At 38.6% G+C, this 24,828-nt stretch overlaps 1 protein-coding gene across 1 annotated transcript; it reads right to left on the bottom strand.

Annotated features, from left to right (window-relative positions):
• TTLL8 (tubulin tyrosine ligase like 8) lies at positions 1-24,828 on the bottom strand. The gene is made up of 11 exons (XM_087722559.1): positions 24,760-24,828; positions 23,314-23,378; positions 22,320-22,448; positions 14,790-14,904; positions 13,095-13,211; positions 12,318-12,498; positions 10,532-10,680; positions 9,217-9,463; positions 6,803-7,238; positions 3,832-4,300; positions 1-1,113 (listed from the first exon to the last, which is right to left on the bottom strand). Exons 2-11 carry the CDS (start codon positions 23,314-23,316, stop codon positions 908-910), a joined length of 2,052 nt encoding a protein of 683 aa, XP_087578685.1. The 5' UTR covers positions 23,317-23,378; positions 24,760-24,828; the 3' UTR covers positions 1-907.

Raw genomic sequence — 24,828 nt, 5'->3', positions numbered from 1 at the left:
AAAGTGTAAAGTGTAAAGCAAGCAGAGACCAGTATGCCAGTATTTCATCAGATTTTTCATTTTCATGTCTTTGCGGATCTGCAACCTCTTTTAGTATCATAAACTAGCGTCCTTCAGTGTTTTGCCACAAAGGTTCTTACTTACTGAGAAAGCTACAAATCAATAAAGCAGTCCCTTCTTAACAAGATGCTAACTTGGCTTGCATTATCATTCCTGGAAGAATCTCTTGGGCAATCTTTCCTGATTTTTATTGTTTTATGTCAAATGTAGTGTTTTCCAGTTTATGCTAGTCAAGCCCTGATGTTTGGTTTGCCTACTGTAAACAAATCTCTCCACTCCATTTGATTACAAAGTAACATGGATCTCTAGTGTCCATCACCTACCTACCTTCCTTCCTTTCTTCCTTCCTTCCCCAGAGTAATCCACCAATCAGGAGCCATGGTGAAAATGGTCCAGAAAGAACACTGAGCATCACAATACCCAAAGAGACAAAGGGACTGAAATCTGAAAAACTGCCTTCCTTTCTAGCCAATTGACACACAGGCATCAGTTGGGTTAAGGCTACAATTTGGTAGAGCCCTAAAAATCAGTTCTGTCTGCAAAATCCATTTCTTCCCTGGTGCTAATCACCTTTCTAGAGGAAACGTTTCCTGTTTTAAATATGTCCATCCAAATACTGATCAGGCTCATCTGTTTTTATGCTGGCTATAAATGTTGAATGGTAAGGCTTATACTAAGAACAACATTTTGTCAAATTCCTATCACATATTTGATAATTAATGAGGGTTTGAGATGTTTTACAAGGGCTTTTTTTTGTAAATACAAGGATGGTTCTTGACTTCTGTTTTATCTTTTAGGGAATTGGTTGTAAAAAAAAAACCACTATCTCAAGGCACGTTGAATAGAGTCAAAAGTATTTTGGAAACCCATAATATGGGGCAGCCACCCTGGTCTTGGCCATCTTTTCAGGAGCAGAACACGGACTCATAGGTAAATATGAACCTCCTTGTAATACAGTTGCACAAAAAGAGCTGCAGTGTTTACAAGTTTTCTCCGACTGGAAACCATTTCCACAAACTAGGCATGGAGTCTTCGTGGTTTCATTCTTTAGACCTTCAAATAAAGAGCAAAGAATAATTTCTATTAATACTAAATCACGTAACTTACGGTGTCCCACTTAATGTGTTTCTACAAAACAAAAAGAACCAGGAGTTTGTGTCAAGGATATTTGGTCTCTTAAATGAAATACATATACAACTTTCTCTAACTACTAGAAGTTGAGTTTCCAACAACTTTCTAGCTTTAGATGTTACCCCTTTCATTAATTGTTCACCCTACAAACACATACAGATTGTCCTCAATTTACAGTTCATTTGGTGTCCATTCGAAGTTACAATGGCATTTTTCACACTTGCAACCACTATATCACCCTCAGGGTCATATGGTCAAATTTCAGATACTTAGCCACTGATTCATATTTATGACGGTTGCAGTGACCCAATCTTCTAACAAGCAAAGTCAATGGGGAAGCCAGTTTCACTTAACCACTGTGTTACTAACTTAACAACTGCAGGGATTCCCTTAACAACTGGGGCAAGAAAGAACGTAAAATGGGGCAAAATTGAGTTAACAAACGTCTCATTTAGCAACAGAAATTCTGGGCTTCTTTGTGGTTGTAAATCAAGGACTACCTGTATATGTTTAATCACTATATGGCCTACGCCAGGGGTGTCAAACTTGATTTCATTTAGGGCCACATCAGGGTTGTATTTGACCTTGGAGGGCTGGGGGTGGGGGGTGTCATGGCCAGGGTGGGTGTGGCCAGCTCAACATCACTCATATTGGTGGTACCTATGATGGCCCAAGTGCTCTGCCAGCAAAAACAGGCTTCCAAGCTCCATTTTCAGCTGCAACAGCCTCCTGCAACCCTCTGCCAGGGAAAACAGAATTCACGAGGGCCACATGCGGCCCTCCAGAACTCCATTTTCACGGCTAAGTCACCATGGGCTGGTCCTTCACTGTTTCCAGGGCAGCCCCGCAGGCCAGATCTAAGCATCCTGTGGGGATCCGCCCCCCACCCTTCCCGGGACCTTGAGTTTGATTCCCCTATGCAGATTTTTTTCTCCCTAGCATTATTTTATAGCACTTGTTTTTAATATCCAACCCAAGGTTGTAAAATAGAGTTCAGTTTTTTGAGTTTGCCCAATCAAGTGGGCGGGGGTGGGGGGAGAGAGAGAGAGAGAGAGACAGAAGAAAAAGTGGTTGATGTTTTGTATCTATCATGCCAAACAGCCGGCCTCCAGAAGTTGTGAATGCCCCAACACTGGAAGTTTTTAAGAAGATGTTGGATAACCATTTGTCTGAAACGGTATAGGGTTTCCTGCCTAGGCAGGGGGTTGGACTAGAAGACCTCCAAGGTCCCTTCCAACTCTGCTATTGTATTGTATTAAAAGTCTTAAGTGCATCTCTAAGTACAGTTCCAATAACTGTATATATAATTTAAACATGTATAGTTTATTTGTATGGATGGTGAGTAACAGCAGAGAAAGCTCCCCTGGGACAACTGCAAGCAATAAAGTAATGAGCAATTTACCGTCATGGTTATAACGGGCAGTGAAATGTGCTGCTATTTCACTGACAACTCCAAAGCATCTCTAGTTAACAGGAGAAATGATGTGGGTGAATTTACCCATATGGTATATGGTAGTGGCAGACTGTAAAATTTCACTTAGTCATGATGAAATGTCAGTTTTACACATTGTCCCTTTCACATATGAAAATGATACTAGTATCCTGCACAAGGATGTAATCTCATATTGCAAGTGTGCAAAATCAGGCTTCAATGGCTTGATTGTAAAGAAATTAATCCTTAATAAACTGTGGGGATTACCCCAGTTGGCAATTCCCTTAAGAACCATTTCTCCATTAAGAGGAACACTTCATCTTTATAAGAGGTTTCCTGAATTAGCTATGAATGTCCTTCTTTATTTAAAAGAAAGAGATCATAATAATTTGTTAGGGTTAGAAATCTTAAACAAAGCACATACAATTTTTGGAGATTAGATTTGGACCTTCTAAAATACTTTTTTTAAGAAAAGAAACACCAAACAGCTTCAACCAAATTGGGAATGCAAGGATGGGAAAGGAGTTTTCCCACCTTCACAGTCTGAAAGTGCAATCAAGGAGACAGTTGCTTCACAGCAGAATTTACATGATGTCTTCACATTTCCTAGTGCAGATAGGAACATTTAGAGAAGGGAAATGTGGCACAGAGAACACAATGCTTAATCTCTGTCCCATGGCAATATGTTTCATCTAAAGACATGCATGTGGAGGGTTTGGGGTTAAAGTGTCTTTGAGTCAAGCTTGACTCCTGATGACATATGTGGACACAAACGTGCAACTATCTTGGCGATACAGACATGGTTTACTAAGAGGGAGAACTGAAAAATTTATCAAAATTATTTGAATGAAGTTGAAATAATTAAATTGTGTGTGTGTTTGTGTGTGTTTGTGTGTGTGTAAATACGCACATAATTTAACTCAGAGGTGGGATTCACTTACCTTTCCTACCGGTTCGCAAATGTGAGTGCATATGCCGCACCTGTGCCTGTGCATCGCCCTCTTCCCATGCACAATGCTTGCGCATTATGTCGGGGCAGGTGGGCGGAGCCTCCTGTAGCCGCTGCTACCAGTTTGCCCGAACCGGAGGGAACCAGCTGAATATGACCTCTGATTTAACTATATATTTGGTTATATTGTATACAATGTGTGTGTGTGTGTGTGCGTGTGCGTGCGTGCGTGTGTGTATGATTTACATATGTATTTTACCTGTATCTTTAGAGGGCTGAAGTAACGCCCAGTCTAATGAATTTGAATTTGGAAAGCTGGTGGCTGCTTGATTTCCAGTCTGTTGTTTGGGTTCTTTAATTTCCTTGTTCTTTTTTGTATCGGGCATGACTGTGGCTTCTTGAAGAATAGTTATGCGAGGGAAATCTATGATTTTGATAGGCTTTTTGGGAGTCGACTTTACTTTAATGATTTTCTCAGACTTCTTCTCCACGGTCTTTGGCAATGTGCAAGGAGAATTATTTCCATGTTTTACTTTTACGTTTTGCTTCTCGTTGATAGGTGGAATTGAGTCTCCTTTACTTTCATAATTAGTTGCAGGTTGCACTAAATTCAACAGGGGGTCAGCAAAATTAAAGTTGCTGATGACAACTTGCTTTTTCATTTTCTTATAACCGATTCCTTCCACAATGAGGTCTGTAGAATTAAATGGTGGCATATCCAACATGGGCTACGGAATTAAAAAAAAACAAAGTCAATATTTCGTTGTTAGTTTTACAATTTCATCTTATCAAAATAAGTATTAGTTGAGAGCTTTTCGTTCTCTAAGTTGTGGATTGATGAAGAAATGGAAAAGGTCTGTTAGTTCACATCTAAAAATAATTATGACTCTTCCAGATATCTGTTCAGGGGTGGGTTTCAATTTTTTTTACTACCGGTTCTGTGGGCGTGGTTTATTTTGTGGGCGTGGCTTGGTAAATTTATGTTTCAGGTTGAAGATGGGAAATAAAATATGCTGTAAAACTTTTTTTAGAATAGCCAAAGAAAGCAGCAACGCGAGCTGTGCCAAACTGAATGCAGGAGAGCTGGAGGATCTGAAGAGTGTGTAGTTTCGTTCATTGCCTGTGAGCTCCAGGGGTGGCCACCAGCCGAGCGAGCAAGCTAGCAATCTGCCAGCTGCTGAGCACCCTGTTCATGAGTAAACTTTCTCACAAGTAAACTTCATATTAGAGGCAGCCAGGAGATTCTGGCATTGCTTGCTTGGTTGCTGCACCACCACCCCTCCCCCATAGCTTGCAGGCAGCAAACAAAACTGCCACCTTCTGCCTCCATGCATCAAGAGCCAAGGTGGCGCAGTGGTTAAATGCAGCACTGCAGGCTACTGCTAGATCAGCAGGTCAGTGGTTCAAATCTCACCGGCTCAGGGTTGACTCAGCCTTCCATCCTTCCGAGGTGGGTAAAATGAGGACCCAGATTGTTGGGGGCAATATGCTGACTCTCTGTAAACCGCTTAGAGAGGCCTGAAAGGCCTATGAAGCGGTATATAAGTCTACTGCTATTGCTATCAAGGAGGCGGGGAGGCTCGATCCCACTTAGGAGATGGTGGTTGCGAAGCCTCGGGGCTCCCTAAGCAGCCCATGCTGCTTACCTGTGTGTAGTCACTAGGAGGCAGTTATGTGGATGCACATGGCGAAGATGAGACAGGTGAGCATCGGAGCAAGCCGGTTCAGGGGCGTGGCCAGCCAGCCATCACTACTGATTTGGCGACCCACACCAATTACCACTACTGGTTCTCCCAAACTGGTCCAAACTGGGAGCAACTATAGCTGTTGTATATCCAGTTTATTTTTCTGGTCTCTCTCTCTCTCTCTCCCTCTCTCTCTCTCTCTCTGTCTCTCTCTCTCTCTTTTTTTTTTAGATTTTATTCTACTTTTTTTCATATATAACTCGAGGTGGCGAACATACAGTACCATCACTTCTTCTCTATTTTCCTGGTGCTAGCCCCCAAAATCAGTCTCAAAGCCGGTTGTTTATTCAGGTGCATTAAAAATAAAAGGAGAGCTACACACAATGTATTTAATGTAGGGAATAGTTTAATAGTTTAATTTTATGAATATGGAATAGCTAGGGCAGCAACCGGAAATTGCTCATTTCAAAAGATCTAATGTAACAGCATTGCCAAAAATGCATTAAGAGTTGTTAACCTAATTTTGTGAAGCTTCTTCTCCGATAACACTGTACTGCAAACCAGGGCATACAAAACCTTTGCCAGACCAATTCTCGAATAAAGCTCATCTGCCTGGAATCCACACTGTATAATGGACATTAATACAATTGAGCAAGTCCAGAGGTATTTCATGAGAAGAGTACGCTACTCCTCTGTTCGCAATAGCTTATGCCACTAGGCTGGAAATCTTGGACCTGGACACCCTAGAACTATGCCACCTATGGTCTGACCTAAGCTTAGTACACAAAATTGTTTGCTACAATGTCCTACCTGTCAAGGACTACTTCATCTTCAACCGCAATAATGCACGGGCAAACAATAGATACAAACTCAAAGTAAACTATTCCAAACATGATTGCAGAAACAATTTCAGCAATAGAATGGTCAATGCCTAGAATGCACTACCTAACTCTGTTGTTACATCCTCAAACCCCCAAAACTTTAACCTTAAATTGTCTACCGTGGACTTCACCCCATTCTTAAGAGATCTATAAGCAAGTATGATGCAAAAGCAAGTGGAACCTGCAACCCCATGCAACAAATGTTAAGCATTGCAACAAAAAATGTTTGACTCCATATTAGCAAGTTTAAAAAAGACAAGCCATTATCATTAGGATCTATTAAAGACACCCAGGGAAATAAAACAGCATTATGTCAAAACTCTTTCAAAGTTACTAAAATTCAATTTTGCAAAAGGAGAGGACATTCTCCTGGAAGTAGAATTTCATATTTCTCCATCATTACTATTATTCATTAGGATCTATTAAAGACACACAGGGAAATAAAACAGCATTATGTCAAAACTCTTTCAAAGTTACTAAAATTCAATTTTGCAAAAGGAGAGGACATTCTCCTGGAAGTAGAATTTCATATTTCTCCATCATTACTATTATTCAAATTCTGAAACCATGCTTCTAATTTCTCTAACCACTAGTTAGACATAGTTAGAATCAAGCTATTTTGTATATACTACTCAGCTAGGGAACAAAATGAAATGCTTCTTACTTGTCTCCACAAAAGTTCAAAATTTCCAGTTTCACAATTTTTCTCAAGCCTCTTGTCAAGCACCACCTTCATTGTGTCTTCTTGCACTTTAGCACAAAGGTCCATTGTAATCGGAGTAGAAGGATGCATCGTTGGGCTACTATTGATTTCAATCAACCAAGGTTTGAAATCGCTGCCAAGAATGAAATCGGCTCCATACAGTTCAAAGCTGCTCCTTCGTGCTTCCACTTGCTCCTGAGCCATCTTCATTATATATATTAGGATTTTTTTCATAGATGGATAGATGATGTTGCACCAAACATGGCCAAGGCCTCTCTTCTGCAGATACTCTTGGAATTTGCTACTGGACCACATGTTGTGATATGGCAACTGACAACTACGATCTGATGCGTTTTTGTAATTTTTCTGGATGAAATTATTGCAAACATGAACAGAACTGTGGAAATTATATGGAGCAGTTAGTCTTGTGTAGAGTTTATACCAAACATAAAATATAAACATAAATACCGGGGGGTGGGAGGGATTGTAAGGATAATCCATTGAATTAACTTAATTGTTTTTCTCTTATTTAAAAAAAAGTATAAGTATCCTAACCAAAAGGGACTACCTGTAGTTCAGCATCATTTAAAAATTAAAGTATTTAAATTATGTGATCTAATGTAAAATTAAAGAATTGCAAAGGTTTTGTTCCTGATAAGGTTGTATCCCCTGAACAACCTAGCTCAAAAAGAAGCAAGTGGAAATGCTGAGTCACCATCAAACACATTTTTGGTAATAAAATCAATTCTACTTTGCAATCATAACAACATGATAACTTGCACTGCACTTCACCCAGTGGTGGGATTCAGCCACTTCGCACCTATTCAGGAGAACCGGTTGCTAACTTTCTAAGCAGTTCGGAGAACCGGTTGTTGGAAGAAATCTTATTTTGTTTTCTTCCACTTTACAGGGCTAATCCTGTAAGGAAGGCAGGAAGGAAACATTCTGGTGTTATTTCTAGCCTAATCTTTATTGCCCTGCTTACAGAAATTGCCTCTCTGGTTAACCCTTATTACATTGTAACAGCTAAGGTGAAATGTCCATCAACCTGAGTGATGTTGTCACACATTGTCACATGACCACTGAGCCACGTCTATTCAGCTGGTCATTAGGGAAGAGAACCAGTTTTTTTTAATTATTTGAATCCCACCACTGACTTGATATAGAGAGTTGAGCAGTGGACAAAGGCAAATATTGTGTGAAATGTTTAAAGAACCGGACTAACAATGTAATTCTACTTCAACTTGAGATTTACTTCAGGAAAACAAAATATCTTAGTTCTGAAGAATTTTGTATAGTGACTGCATCTAATGCATTCATTTTTCTCAGATCATCCTTGCCTAGAGCAGATTCCACGAGCCCAAATACAGTTATATATTTTCATCTCACTTACATTGAGTTTTAAGAAAATAAAATAATATCTTCATTCTCTTCATGCCAATTGATTTAACTCATTTAAATTTAAATTCTTATTCAGCCAGAAATGCTTTCATATGCAACTACACATCCAAATCCAGCCAGACGTAGTCTAAATTATTTTAAAATCAGAAAAGCTACAGCAAGAGCATTCTACAGCACCCACACTGGGCTCAATGATGCCATGGTGTTTTTATAATAGCCAGTTTACCAAAGAACAACAAAATCAAGATCATATCATGTTTTATTTGCCAGGACTGTTCCCTAAGAAAATCTACCATACTTCCAGATCAGATAGGATAGGGGCATCCTACTTCCCTCCCGAAAATATACCTTCTTTTTGGAGTATAAGACACACTTCCCCCCCCCCCCAAAAAAAGAGGGTGGAAATGTTGGTGCGCCTTATACACCGAATATGGGCATTTTTGTCCTCCGAAACCCCACCTCCTCCGTCCCGTTTTCGCCAAAACCTGGCCTGTTTTTCACAAAAATGGGATGCATAGAGGGTTTGGGAGGCCTGCAGAGTGCTCCTGGGGGCCAGGGAGGGCAAAAACTGCTTTTTTTTCTTGTTTTCCTCTTCAAAATCTTGGTGCATCTTATGCTCTGGTGCGTCTTATAGTCCAAAAAATATGGTAAACATCTGATAAGAACTAGGAAGCATGCTTTCTCCATAGCAGCCCCAGTCGTATGGAACACTCTGCCCCCCCCCAAAGTTCAGCAGGCCTCCACCCCTTTAGTTTTCTATAAGGCTTTGAAGATCTGGCTTTGCCCCCAAAAGCTGAGAGGTTAGATAATCACACAGTAGAAGTCTGATCTGGCACCAGGTTTTTGTTTTTAATGGGCGGCCATATGTTTTAAATAAATAAATGTTTACTTGAAATAAATCCCTCCACAGAATATTATCCATATACATAAACCACATATCATACAATCAAAATTAGAAGGATAATCTTGGTTACCTGTGAAGATTTTCTAAGGAAAATCGCTGAGTTGAAAATCTCAGATAGCTTTCTTTGTAGAACCATATAGTCAATGGGTTCCAGTCCGTTACAAGAAACCACTGCCTAATATCAAATTTTGTATCATAAATGAGGAGTGGTTTCTCTATATACTTTTGGACAACCCACTTATGATCTTTAATTGGAAATTGATCAGTTGGTTCAACTAGTTTCAATATTTCATCCAGACGATTTTTGCATACTATTTCTGGAGAAAAAGACGGGAGAATTATCCTTTGGGCCTCAGGATACCCCAGAATGGATAACACTATTGCATATCATTCACAAACATTGTGCTGCCTGATCACTGCTACCTGATGCTTTCAATCAAAAGTTTAACTAATACTACAATTGTGTTGCTCTTTGTCAAACCTGAAATGGCAAAATCCTGCATGAATGTGTTTAATTAGGTCTAAATTTTGACACAACAGCATTGACTATTTTTGTTGGGATTTTGATGTTGGCTGATCTCGGTTTCTTCTTTGAAGGTTTCATTATCAAAGTAGGTAGCATTATCAGTGTTACATTACTTTATTTGGTAATTTCTCATTGGTTTCACAACTTCTTGATTTTAAGGTATAATATCAATACATGGTGGCCCAAAAGCTTAGGGTTTTTTATAATGGAGTGTGTGATCTATTGCTTAGATTTAATAGTAATTGAGAAAAGGATAAACCTAAAAGCAATGCATCTTTTTCTAGAAAATGAATTACTTTTTGACAAGAAAAAATAATTATTTCAAAGAGAGGGGAATGTTTAAAAAGGTAAAGGTTCCCCCGCACATATGTGCTAGTCGTTTCCAGCTCTAGGGGCAGAGCTCTTCTCCATTTCTAAGCTGAAAAGCCAGCGCTGTCTGAAAACGTCTCCGTGGTCATGTGGCCAGCATGACTAAATGCCGAAGGAGCACAGAGCGCTATTACCATCCCACCAAAGTGGTCCCTATTTTTCTACTTGCATTTTTATGTGCTTTTGAACTGCTAGGTTGCCAGAAGCTGGGACAAGTAATGGGAGCTCATTCTATTACGCGGTGCTAGGGATTTGAACTGCAGAACTGCCATCCTTCTGATCGAGAAACTCAGGGTCTTAGCCCCTGAGCAGACTTCTGTAAAACTATCATCTCTCTGTACAATTTTTTTTTAAAGTAGATACAGGTTAATCATCTTTTCTAATCTAGACCATAATGAGAGATAATTGGCCTTCTCTAATAGAGTCTCTGCTGAAAAAATATAACTGCATTTGTAAACAAAAAAACAAAAAACGTAACCCATAATCCTACCTCTGCCACGGGATTTTGCTCCAGGCTTAATGATCCAGATGTTATGAAGACCATCAATCTCTTGCTGTGGATTAAGTAGCCTAATTTTGTGCAAAATATTTTGACACTGAATAAAATAACTGTCTGCATTACAAATAACTGCCCCTTCACTGGAAAAAAAGCAAGAAAATTAAACCAACCTTGTAATAAATTTGTATTCAAAATTATTACAGTTACAAATTACTTGGAGTAGAGCATGACATTTTAAGGAATACGTTAGGAAATTAGGATATAACTTCAGTTCAAGGATCCCTTTAGGAAAACAAGTAGATTCAATATAGCTCTGATACACACCAAAATTGTTTTTTTATTATTATTTTATTTCAATATAAACAATCCATCTTCCATTAAACAGTGTGTCATCTGGGTACAAATATTTTGTGCAAACAATTAAAATTACAATCATATTCATTATGTCATCTATTCCTAGCTTAATACCAATTCACATCAAAATTGTTGATCCCCCATATTTCTGGGGGGGGGGGGTAGTGGGCAATTTTGAAAGGTTCTTATGAAAGTCTACCATGGAAAGACAGGAGGTTTCATTTTTCACAAATTTATTGTACTGGAAACTTGACAAGTTAATGAAGTCCCTTCTTAACAGTCCTTCATACCTTCCCTAAGATCAGTTCTAGTTTTTTTATATATTCTTTATTTACAATACTTTATACATTGATACACAAATATACACACAGAGAGAAAATTCATAGTGTGAAACCATTTTTAATGGAGTCCTTGGTGCTTTCCAAATACTTTTTTTGTAGACATTTTATTACCCAACCAGCATGGTAATCGGCACTGATGATGTTACCTAGTCAAGTAATGAAATGCCTGCAAGCAAACAATTAAGTTCAGAGAGTATCAAGACTTCAGAGTCCAACCCTGAGCTACATATATTCTCTTCTACTGAAAACATTTTTCCTCAACTGACTGGAAACATGATGCATGATACTTAGAAGTTTATTTTCTTTTGAAAACCCTCAGCTAGCTAAGCAAATCTTACTAGATGAAGGAGATAAAATTTTTGCTGGGTGTTGACTAGCAATCTCTTACATATTGCACAAGGTAACACTTAACCTATAAGGAAGTAAAATACTCCAGCCCAAAGAGCACTTGAGGTGACATAACATGAAAACCCACCTGGAGGCTGAATTTGCAATTGGAAGCAGGTGAATAAAAGCTGACATCTATTTCTGTCCTTCCTAAAACAATTGTTTCCTGTTCTCGAGGAGCTGCCCGATATGCTACATAGTATGGGAAGATGCTAACGCTAAATGAAAATTTTATTGATGGTGGGCAATGAAAACAATGCAAATAAGCCCCTTGCTGATTTTTCCTCTCACCCTTTCCACCAGGACAAGGAAAATAACTAAGAAGAGCAGCAAGCACTTTCCTTTACTGACTTCATGTTTTGCTTCACTAGTTTTGCAAAACTAGTGTTTTGCAAGTGACATGCATGCTCTTAGTGAAACATTTGTCATATGCTCAGAAATATCTTTGTCAATAGGTATATGCATTTTTTTTACAAGAGAATATATATTTTTGCCTTTGAGCCACAGGTTTACCTATAGAGAAATATAACCAATTAATCCAACAAAAACAATATGATGAAAATCCTACAGTATTACATTCTGCATGTATCAAATTATAGTTTCCTCCAAAAAAAGAGGCCCATAAAATTAAGCATCAACATAAACATGAAGCTGATAGTAATTTTCAGTTAACAGACATGGAAGTCAACACTTACTGAATGAGAGAATAGTAACGGTCAATGAACTGATTCCATTCTGTTTCTGAAAGTACTGGAACATTATCTGTCTCTGAATCAATGTCTTCGTTTTCAAATTGTTCAAGATAGGTTTCACATACTTTGCATGCCATTTCTACAAGTTCTCCGGGAAGCTCCTTAACTTTCTTTACCTCATAATCTAGGAAATTGAGGCAAAATGCTTATCAGTGATGGCATGCGGTATGCCATTCAATCTACAGTATATCACAGAAGTGAGCACACCCTCTCACATTTTGTAAATGTATTTGTTGCCAGCAGTTTAGACATTAATGCCTGCGTGTTGCACTATTTTGAGGGGACAGCACATTTACATATACAAGCTGTATACCAGGGATGAAATTCAGCAGATTCTGAAAGGTTCTGGAAAACCAGTAGCAGAAATTTTGAGTAGTTCGGAGAACCATCAAATACCACCTCTGGCTTGCCCCAGAGTGGGGAAGGAATGGGGATTCTGCAGTATCCTTCCCCTGCCATGCCCACCAAACCATGCCCAGAGTACTGGGAGTAAAAAATAAATAAAATTTCACCACTGCTATATATTCTATCTCCCCTCAAGGCTTTTTTGTAAGGCCCCTGTCATTTGGATATATAACATTTATGCAGTCCAAAATTTACCAGAGGAAATAGGTTTTGTAGATTTCATTAAAATCAACATTGAAAATAAAAAGGCCGACTGATAGTGCAACGAAAGGACATTTATTCCACTGTAGAGACAGCTACAATTCTAAAGAATACCTTTAATCTGAATTTCATCTTCTCTATCACTGTTTTCTTTAAACGACCAGTCATCAGAAATATGCAAATTGACAATCCATTTAACTATGCAGAAGGCTGCTGTTTTTCTGAAGTCATCTGAAATACATGACATTTCTTTTAAGCAGCAAATTGTCTAAATGATAAAGCAGAAAGCAGAACTATAAGCATATGATGAAAATAGCACCAAATCTATCCAGAACCATTTAAACTGCAGTGATACTGTATATTTGGTCCCATTTCCACAAGGGCAGCATGCCAAACCTGATGTGATATTGGAGATGTATTATGAAAATCCAATATTTTATTTATCTGCTATAATTTTACCAGGTAGAATGGACCTGGATGAGCATATAAAATAGGGTCTCGGTTACTATCTGTAAGGAGAGAATTAAGATCAGAAGCAGCTGTGAGGAAATAAGTGATTGCTGCAAGTGTGAAATGATTTGGAAACATCTCCAGATACTTTTTCTCTCTCTGCCAACTGGTATAATTTGTGTATCATTAGAAGAGGATTTTAGTACACTGTGAATGTTAAAGTATTGTAGTATTGTTTTTGTTTTGCTTTTCAAAACAAGAATGAGGTTGTATGGAGTAACACAACTATCAATTCAAAAAATCTAGAATACAATCTGTTTTTGTAAAAATGTAGGCCTAATATTGTCATACTTCTTTTATTGTATAAAAACAATAAGTTTAGGAATATGACCATTAATATTGAATCATTATTAAAATGAACAATATTTTAGGAGAATGGGGTTAACTTGCAATTTATCTGTTAGAGATAGTACATCATAAGTAAGTCCTATTCAGTCTATTCAGATATTTCCACAGATCCTCAATTCCTGACCCTGGCCAGAATAAAAATTAAAAGTGATAATTTATAAGTGATACATTCAAACCCTTAAAATTTGACATTGAGGTCTTCTTGGCAATTCCTCAGATTGGTTCTGATCACAAGCAGTCAAGAAAAGAAGAAGCACAGCCATCTTCAAGATAGACAAGTTCTACATTGTCTCTATTACACATTCTTCATTCCCAAAAAAATTCTTGCTATTGCTATTTTGCAGATTTTTGGAAAAGAAAAAATGGATGCAGCCATGGAAAACAGGAGCTCATTATAACACTTGAGTTTCCAAATAATTGGAAACTTTTGCCATAGTGTTATAGCCAAGTACAAAACTGTGCACAAAAATGTAATCTAAGATTTGAAAAAAAAAATTAGGACAGGTCAAGAGATTGCATAATCCTGTAGGAAACTAATCTGTTTTCATAAATCGGTCTATGACCATTCCTAAATCATCTGCAGAAAGCAAAATTACTACATGGTTGTAAGTGAGCTTCTAAAACATTCCTTCTTCAAGGCAATAAATATCAGGAAAGTTGCAATTTTAATGTGCATTTAAATGTTAGTTCTATTCATCTCAATGGATATTATTCCCAAATAAATGTAACTAAGATTGTTGTGCTGATATATCAATATGGATATTTTCTCTAATTTCCATTGGACTGGAAAAAGTGCTCAACTAGTGCATGTATTGTTACAGAATTGTTATAGATTTTAGCTGCTTGCTGTCAGCCACAACAATAAAAACGCTTCCATTGGCAGATGAAGAGCCTTCCCCAGACTACAGAGCCTTCCATAGGCTAAGATGAAAGAAATTTAAAACAACTTACCAATAAAAGCAGATTTCTCATCCTCTATACAGATGGCATAACACCGAGGAAAGAAACTGTTTGGGTTCACTGACACATACCATGGCAAATTCCTCAGGTGCAAACAGAGTCCTATCTATAAATGATACATGTATATACATAATCATTGCTTTATGGACAATAATAAACTAGCTCTATCCAGGAGTGAGTACAGTTAGCATACCAATCAAAGTCATTCATATATAATGCTTTGTTCAGTGTTTCCCAATCTTGGCAAGTTTAAGATGTGTGAGTTAAGATACATTCCCCTGGTTGACTGGGGAATTCTGGGAACTGAAGTCCACACATCACAATGCTGTCAATGTTGAGAAATAGTTTATTGTATGCATTTTATTGGAGCTGTCCTTGTGCTTGGTCTGCAAGCTACAGCATCTGGCAGTTCATATGCCACATCTGTTCATATTCCACATCTGTTGAAGCATCTGTTCTATTGACAATTCGTTGTTGAGCCAGAGTCAACAATTTTTCTTATATAAAAAATAAACATATGTCATGGGATTAGTATCTACCACCTTCTTAATTACAAACATGGCAGATCTCTGAGTGTTGTGGCCTACCAAACTCGGATGATGAATAGGTTGGGAGGAACTTGGGCCAACTCTAGAGTCTGGGAAAGGCTCTGATGGAGGCTCTGCATCAGACATAGAGATAGAGCCAGGGCCGTCATTTCCTAGCCACCGGAGAGGCAGCTGCCTTTTGATGCTGAGATAAGTGGGAAGGATGAACAATTGGGGCCTGTTTCAGAGATGCATATGCACAGAGCTCTTAGGAGAGGTGAACAACTGAGAGGACAAGGAGTCAATCAGAAAGCAAAGCACATGTGGACACTGAATGGTTCCTCCTTGGCTGGGAAATAAATAGAAGGAAAGGGTTGTAGGAGACAACAGTTTGGATTTCTGAAGATTTGGCTCATTGTGTTTTGTGCCTCAGAGACTGCTTGCCAGAACTTAATTTGCAGCTTTGTGGCTAGGAGCTCACGGCCTGGCAATTATCACAAGGAAGTGATAAAGTCTGTTACTGCAGTTAACTCTTTGAAGTACTATTCCCTGGACTTTTCAGTGTGTGAATGCCGTTAATTTACAGGAGATAAATAAAGAGGGGTTGTTTTATGACAAGGAGTCTGTTTCTTGTTTCTGCTAAGGCTGGGACAGAACACTGAGATTGTCAAGGGAGGTTTTTATGTCTCAAGGACCATCTGGGCAGGTTTTCTGGTAGTGGCATCCAAAGTCTAGAATGTGCACTCCCCGAAATCTGTTAAATGCCTCTGTTACATCCTGTAGATATTGTTAAAGAACCCCCACCCCCCTTTACTTAGATCTTCTCTGGAGGAATTTAGCTTCTGCTTTGGTTTTCTTTCCCTCCTTCCCTTTTTTATCCTCCCTCTCTCTCTGTTTGCAATGACTGCAAGGAAGATACAAAAGCATATCCTGACAAATAGTGCTGCTAATACCAGAAGGAATAGATTGAATTGATGTGATTTTAAATACAAATGTATGTAAAACCTTTGGTTGCCAATAAATAAATACAATACAGTTCATTTTATTGCATATTTTATAGTTTGTACAGCACTTTTTAATTTTATTTTGCATTAAGTGCTTTAAGGAACTTTATATATAACAGCATTACTTTATATATAACAGCATTAAAATATGGAATCCTTTGTGCACTCTGAGCTTGGTTGTCTTTTGCAAATGCTTCATTATTTAAGTAGATGATGTCATCAGCACTGATAACCAACAACCTCAGAGAACAAGGGCTCCATATTTTAATGCTGTTATATATAAAGAAATGCTGTTATATATAAAGTTCCTTAAAGCACTTAATGCAAAATAAAATGAAAAAGTGCTGTACAAAATATAAAATATGCAATAAAATGAACTGTATTGTACAGCATAGCTGATACACGGAGCAAAATTGGGATTGGACAGCCCCACCCATACTGGCAGAGGAGCAGGCTGGGGCCCAGTTAAGCCCCAGTCTTCCAGCTGATGGGGTCCAGGAGAAGAGCCTTCTTTGCCATTACACCTGCCCTAAGGAACATCTTGTCCTCTGGAATGAGGTCTCCATCAAACCTCCTGACCTTCCCTCAGAGCCTATAGACCTGGCTCTGCCAGTTAGTTTGGAGCTCCAAGGAAAACACAGTGGAGGTGGTTGATTGGTGAATCACAGATCCCACATCCCACCCATCCTACTCTGCCCTCCCCATTTTTAATGGGGGGGGGTCAGTCTTTGGATCTTCATACTATTTTATTTATGTCTTTTAGCTTTTGCATAGTTTTTATCTTTTTAAGATTGTAAGCTGCCCAGGGTTACCCTGTGGTAAGTTAGGCAGCCAATGGATTTCACAAATAAATAAATAAAATGGTTAATTATTGCTTCTGACCACTGGGCTCCAATGACAGCAATTACTCTAAGAATACCCTAGAAGTGTGCTACTACTAATAAAGTGCAATCCCTTTTTAGAACAAGCAGTCCTCCTCTAGTCTATACCCAAGAAGCACCCTAGGCAAATGAAGTCCAGGCAGAAGAACATCATCATGGCTTCAAAACTTAATGGACTGGTTTGTACAAAACTCAGCAGCACTTTTTCATGCAGCTGTTACAAAAATAGGATTGCCAACATGATCGCCAACATCCAATGATGGATATGGAAGGAGAAGGAGGAGGAGGAAGAAGAAGGAGAAGGAGAAGGAGAAGAAGAAGAAGAGGAAGAAGAACCCTCCCCACAGATTCAAAGCTACTTTATTTCCCATCATCCATATCTTCATTGCATCTAGACATAAGTTGAAAGCATGTCAAGACTTTCCTAATTAAAATGCTGTGGAATGAGGAGAATGTAATCAGCACATTGATGAAATTTCTGATGAGTGCTCTGATTGGCTTTACACACACACACACACACACACACACACACACACACACACACACACACCTTAACCATGTCTCTGCCAATAAACAAAATGAATATATGATTGAATGGTACTGTAACAGGTGATAGCTGTTCCAATAGTAGGTGAGCCACTATAACAAGCATTGCCAGGTCTTTATCCAAAGATATATTCACTGCTTCTTAGATTAGTGGGTTCTTAAAACAGTTCCATTCAATTACCACATTTCCTGGGCTTGAATAATGTCATTACTCCCAATGACACACACACACAAACTAATATCTTTGATGTTTTGCACAAATGATAGTTCCAAATCACAAATAACAAATTACCAACTGCCACATTTCCCTCAAAATATGCCCAATTTTTTTTTCCCCTGGAGATAATTTCTACCAATTTAAGGACCACTGCCCTTCTTTTAGCATGTATAAGCCACAACAAGTGAGAGTCAAGAGAACCTGTAGTTGACTAGACACTATATATGTCCTCAGGCTCATAAAATATAAATCCATTCTTATCATATGCATTACAAATCAGCTACTAGAGGCATGACAAAAATACATCCCATCACAGACAGACCTATATGCCACCCCCTCCTCCACCATCGCCATCATTGTATATGTCAACACAAGAGGATCAGCTGAAACCCTCTGAAGTTATTAAGTTGGTTCCAGGCCTCAAAACATGTATTTCATATGTCATGTAGTTAAGTTACTCAAAAGGAAGAATAATGCAATTTTAAGTTTATTCTTCCCTTTGAACTCCATCCTCCACCTCTCACTAAGATCAGACAGGAAAATGTCATCTTTTACCACTCCTATATTACCTATGAATTTTCAACTAAGATTTAATCTATTCTACTTCAAATATTCCAATTTTCCCATAACTTGAGTTGTCTAACACGGACAACTCTAAGATCAAAATATACAATTTCCAAAATAATAAGCTTGCAATGGATTCTGGCATCTCTTGTGGTTGACAACTAACTTGCTACCTATGTGAAATGGCAGAATACTCAAAACAGCAATACGGAAATTTTATTTTCATCACATCAAATTACCTTCGCCTTTGCTCGATGGGTAATATATTTTGGATAATGTAAGGGCAACTCTGTTCCCATGGTAGAACATCTGTTTTCCATTCATAAGATCTTTGATTCATCAACATATTTTTCCTTGAGACTTTGGAAAATTGTTGTCAATCAGCATAGACATAATTTTGGCCAATAGTTGATTACAAGCTTGATGTGACAGAAATCGGATCATTCAATTCCAAAAAATATTTTAACACTATCAACTGGGAGGACTACTTCCACAAAGCCAAATCCCACAATGATGTCAACCTCAAGATTTGCCAGCATGCTATTGACATTATAGAGCCAATTAAATCCCCAAAGCCAAATATATCTTCTCCAGGAAAAGAAAGCATTGGCTCCAGTGTCAAATTGGACAACTATCCCATTACAAAAAGACTTTCCCAGAAAAACTACAATGTTAGCATAGCCACAGAACAGTCAGGAAGCCAAGGAATGCTGAGTAAGTTGGGGAAAAGATACTGGGAGCTCAGCAGACCTCTATGAAAGCTAAAGAAAGTAATTTCCCAAAACACACTATGGAATAACTGCCTCCTTCTTTTTTCAAAACCTCATTGCCATTGTAGTCCTACCTCATTACCTCATAGTTACACCTTAATGATCTCACTGACTTCATTAGGCATATGAGTTGTTGCTCCCAATGAAATGCCAGGCTGCTTTTTCCAATCACAGGTGTGTTTGCATCAGTCTATAAAAAGGACTGTAACTCTGTGACTCTTTAGGCTCCATCTTTGCCTCCAGCATTAATTAACATATTTATAACTAAACAGCATTGTTGACAAGTTAAATCGTAAGGGGGAAATCTCATATTTCACCCTTGTTAAGAAATTCTGTAAAAAAAAATGTGAGCGTGCTCTCACATTTGCGAACCTGTAGGAAAGGTAAGTGAATTCCACCCCTGTGAATTATCCACAACTTGTGAAGGAAAGGTTTTCCACTTGTTACCGTATATACTCGAGTATAAGCCGACCCGAATATAAGCCGAGGCACCTAATTTTACCCCAAAAAGCTGGAAAAGTTATTGACTCGAGTATAAGCCTAGGGTGGGAAATGCAGCAGCTACGGTAAATTTCAAAAATAAAAAATCAGTGTTATTTGAAACTCAAAGTTATGTTTATTCAAGGGACCCGCTTAATTAAAGTGTTCTATAATATCAGTATGACTTATAATACTGCAAGTCTGCAATATTAAAATACTTGTATAGGGGATCCCCGGGATCCCCTGAAGAGATCAAATCACAACCAGTATGCCACCTTCTTGGTATATTGTTTTTATTTTCACTGAGTTTTTAAAAATGAGCATTATTTCATCCTTTTTTTCTTTATGTTTGATTGGTATCTGCAATTTGTGTTAATTCTGTTCATACATATAATATAAATGAAAAACCCAGCTCTCTTAAAAAATATTTTAAGTTCTTTTTGGTGCTCCCTTTTAGAATTGGCCAACTAATATTTCTGTTCGCCCAACTAATGTCAGGCAGAGTTAACTGAAAAAGTAATTTTTCATGAAAGAACATTTTCCTAGGATTTTAATTGTTCTTACTGTCAGATTTCTCGTTATTTCCAGCTTGAGTCTCCTTCTGACAAGTTTCCATTGCTTCTTGTCCTGTCCTCAGGTGCTATTGCTGCCGCCGCCTCCTCCTCCTCCAACAGCACCAGCACATTTGCTGCCCAGCGCTGCGGCTGAGGTGAAGCCGCCAAAGCTCCCACTGGCGCCCCCGCAGCGTTGGGCGGATATCCGGCAGTGCTGTTGGAGGAGGAGGAGGCGAACCAGCCTGCCATCGCCGGCCACCGCTAGCCCCGCCGCTCTTCCCACCCCCTTCCAAGCCCCACAGTCCAGCGGATGGAGCAGCGAAGCCCCGGGGCTTCGCTGCTGCTCCCCGCATTTTCTGCACGGGGATCCCTTGGAGAGGGGATTCCAGCCTGCCATCGCCAGCCACTGCCAGCCCCGCCGCTCTTCTCACCCCCTTCCAAGCCCCACAGTCCAGCAGATGGAGCAGCGAAGCCCCGGAGCTGCTTCTGCTCCGTCCGCTGGACTGTGGGGCTTGGAAGGGGGTGGGAAGAGCGGCGGGGCTGGCAGTGGCTGGCGATGGCAGGCTGGAATCCCCTCTCCAAGGGATCCCCGTGCAGAAAATGCGGGGAGCAGCAGCGAAGCCCCGGAGCTGCTTCTGCTCCATCCGCTGGACTGTGGGGCTTGGAAGGGGTCGGGAAGAGCGGCGGGGCTAGCGGTGGCCGGCGATGGCAGGCTGGTTCGCCTCCTCCTCCTCCAACAGGCAACAGCACTGCCGGATCCAGTTGTAGACTCGAGTATAAGCCGAGGCGGCTTTTTTCAGCCCAAAAAGTGGGCTGAAAAACTCAGCTTATACTCGAGTATATACGGTAATTGTTCTTACTATTAAGAAATTTCTCCTTAGTTCTAGGTTGCTTCTGTCCTTGATTTGTTTCCATCCATTAGTTTCCATTAGTTTGCATTGTTTCTTTTCTTACCTTCTGGTGCTTTGGAAAATAAGTTGACTACCTCTTCTTTGTGGCAAATATATATTTTTTGTGGAAAATAAGTTGACTATCTTTCTTTGTGGCAGCCCCTCAGATATTGGACCACTGCTATCATGTCAGTCCTTTTCTCTAGACCAGTGTTTCTCAACCTTGGCGACTTGAAGTCCTGTGGACTTCAACTCTCAGAATTCCCCAGCCATCTCTGCTGGCTGGGGAATTTTCGGAGTTGAAGTCCACAGGACTTCAAGTCGCCAAGGTTGAGAAACACTGGTCTATAACAAGGGTCCTCAAACATGGCCACTTTAAGACTTGTGGACTTCAGCTCCCAGAATTCCCCAGCCAGCAATTGCAGCCTGGGGAATTCTGGGAGTTGAAGTCCACAGGACTTAAAGTAGCTAAGGTTGAGAAACACTGCTCTAGACTAACCATACCCAATTCCTGCAATGGTTCTTCTTATGTTTTAGTCTCCAGACTCCTAATTATCTTTGTTGCTCTTTTCTGCATGCTTTCCAAGGTCTCAACAACTTTTTTTATACTAATTGGTGACCAAAACATGATAAAGTATTCCAGATGTGGTCTTACTAAGCTTTTATAAAGCAATACTAATTCTTCACATAATGTTGAGTCTATGTAGTCTGTGTAGTTTAGTAGCCTATGGCTCCCGAGCTCCGTTTTCACTGGCAGAGGATTGCAGGAGGCCATTGCAACCAAAAACGGAGTTCGGGAGCCTGTTTTCACTGGCAGAATGCTCAAGCCACCAGAATGCAGACACAAGTGACGTTGAGCAGGCCACACCCACCCTGGCCACATCCACCCCATCTCCCCAAGGTCAAACACAACCCTGATGTGGCTCTCAATGAAATTGAGTTTGGAACCCCTGCTCTATTTTAATATTCCATCAATTAAGATTTAATTTAATTTATTGCTCTGAGTCAAATGAGTCAACCTTACTAAGCTAAATGCATGTGTTAAATATTTACTAATATGTTATCCTTTTCAATATTTACATACTTACTTTGGTTGTAAAAGAGCCAGTTCTGGAATAATGGTTCAATATCTGATCAATATGGAGGGTGTAGTAATCAACTGCATCCTTTTTAGTAGTCCAATAAAAAGAAGTTTCTTCATTTCTTACCAATCTAGACTGGCCCAAAGAAGACTCTGTTATGTTTCCACATGGAAAACATTATCCACTTCATCCAATACTCTTTGATAACCCATCCCTAAATTGAACAAATTGAAGCAAAGCCTTCATTTCATTTTATAGGAATTCCTGTTTGTGCTGCAACTAAGAAATAAGAAGTTCCATGAGGATCCAATGCTATAGTTGCACAGAACAATAAAGCATGGAAGATTGATGGAAAGAGGAATTCATATTACAAGAAAAACTACATGGAAAGTGGGGAATGTATGTGATCTAGATTGAAATCAGAATTAGAGTCAGAGCTTGGACTTCAAGTCAAAGCATATTGATTCTTAGGCTGCCAACATTATTATACATCTAAGAATAACTTCAGTTTATTTCTTTGTTAAATTTATAACCCTCTTTAATCATCAAAGGGTGAATACATTCATAAAAAATAATCAGTTGTCCCTTTCACATGCATAAACTGTGCCAAACCTGTGTTCCTATGAAATAGGTGAACTTTTGTGAGTCTTTCAAACTGACCCAATGAACTCTCACTTCAGTAAGTACTACAGAGAAAATTCTGTCCAGTTACTTGCTAGAATTTCCTCTAGAATTGCAGAGTAAGGAGTTGCATTTTAGGGTAATCCAGCAGGATATTCTGGTGAATTTACTACTCTCTCCACAACAGGTGGGTCCCTGTTTCTCCCTCCACCCTCACTGAAAATAAACTTTCCATTCATTTTTTTATTAGCTTATAATATAGCATTCAAAGAGAATACAAAAGTAAATAATAGGGAACTTGGAGAAGAGAATCAACTTCACAAAAATATTTTTAAAAAAACTAGAACATACAATAACATGATTATCTCTATAATCTTACCATTATATCATGGATGTCATTTGAATTGTTTAAACTTTCTTCTTCATACAATACTGTCTTTTTTTCTTAAAAAGAAAATGCAAAAAGCTAAATAGGCTGCAGCAAAGTGTATTGAAAACACATTATTGCCCTGAATTAAAAATTCTATAAGATTCAAATAAGGTTAGCCTATAATAGAACATTGAAGTATATGTTAAATGTTTTTAATGTTCTGAAAGCTATATCCCAACTATGAATATTTCTTCCAACATTTGGAAGCCTTACTTCAAACATTTATTTCCAAAAAATGTTATTAGAAAAATCAAATCATGAGATAGAATAATCAGAATTTTGACAGTCCCCCACAACACCATTTTTTCTAATGTCCAGATTCACTTTTATATTTTAAACCAATGTCATTTACAGTCATTAACTTCAAAATAAAAATTAATATTACATGCTTTAACATGAGCAGAAGAGAATCAAATTTCCTAGATATTTGCAGCCAAAAATGGAAACAAAGAGATGGAGCAAATGTGAATCCAGCTGCTGAACCTAATTGTCTAAATTTTTGCAACCTAGATGTTGCAAAACAGTGGAAATACTCTAATAATTAAGTAGAATTCATTTAAAGGAAAATATAAAAGGCATTTCCACTATTTTGAATTCTGCTGCTGCTGCAAATTATTGTGTATACTATGGACAGCGAGAGTAACCAATAACTAATAGAGAGGTGTTAAATCATATAAAACCAGACACATCCCTAGAAGCTAAAATCATAAGACTGTATCTGAGTTACTTTAGCCAGGTTATGCATGTGTATTCATTGGAGAAGGCAAGGTATGCTAGGTATGTTTAGTGGACAAAGAATAAGGGCAAGCAAAGAACATGCTGGGTTAACAACACCAAATATGATGGAAAGGTGAATATACAACAATTGAAAGAAGTTGTGCTTGATAGGATAGCATAGAAAACACTTTCCTATAAAGTCACCAAGAGTCAATACAGGACTAAATGGTTAAAAATAAACATTTCCACTAACAGCATACAAAATGAGTTGTCCTTAGGTTAAGTTGATCTTAACCAACTATTTATTTTCCAACAGCTGCACTTATTCACAACATTCCCTGACTGGTACTTCTCCCTCTTCACCAATTAGAATAATTGTGAGCATTTTGTAACCTGACAGTAGGTAAAGTTATCATCAAGGGAGATTACTAAATGAGAAACTAGCAATTATTGGCTTCTTAGGGCAGAGAGGGAAATGTATCTGAAAAAGTAGATGGACATAATATAAATCTCAAATAATTCACGCATCCATGACACCTATCTGCATTAAAGTTTACCAATCCCGAAAGAAGAGTCGAAAAACATATTGATATATGAATATGTTTCACAAATTCAAGCCAATTATTATGTATTTCTAAGCAAATAAAATGCAAGAAAAAAATAGTTAAAATATGTTACCATTTTTAACACTGTTGTCACATTCTGCTTCATTCCCTTCATCTTTATGGTCATGAATGTCAAATTTAA

Source organism: Thamnophis sirtalis, unplaced genomic scaffold (assembly GCF_051295495.1).
Source record: "Thamnophis sirtalis isolate CommonGarterSnake01/CBP01778 unplaced genomic scaffold, rThaSir2_p1.2 scaffold_9, whole genome shotgun sequence".
NCBI classification, from domain to species: Eukaryota; Metazoa; Chordata; class Lepidosauria; order Squamata; family Natricidae; genus Thamnophis; species Thamnophis sirtalis.
This window is presented reverse-complemented; position numbering and strand designations above follow the sequence as displayed.

Bases quoted from the DNA above. Each gene is read 5' to 3' on its own strand.
- TTLL8 (XM_087722559.1), bottom strand. The intron at 13,212-14,789 runs GTAAGTTGTTTT...CATGTATTTCAG, and splicing joins TGAGAAATCTGCTTTTATTG to ATGACTTCAGAAAAACAGCA. The intron at 1,114-3,831 runs GTAAAATACATA...CTTTATTTGAAG, and splicing joins TCAGCCCTCTAAAGATACAG to GTCTAAAGAATGAAACCACG.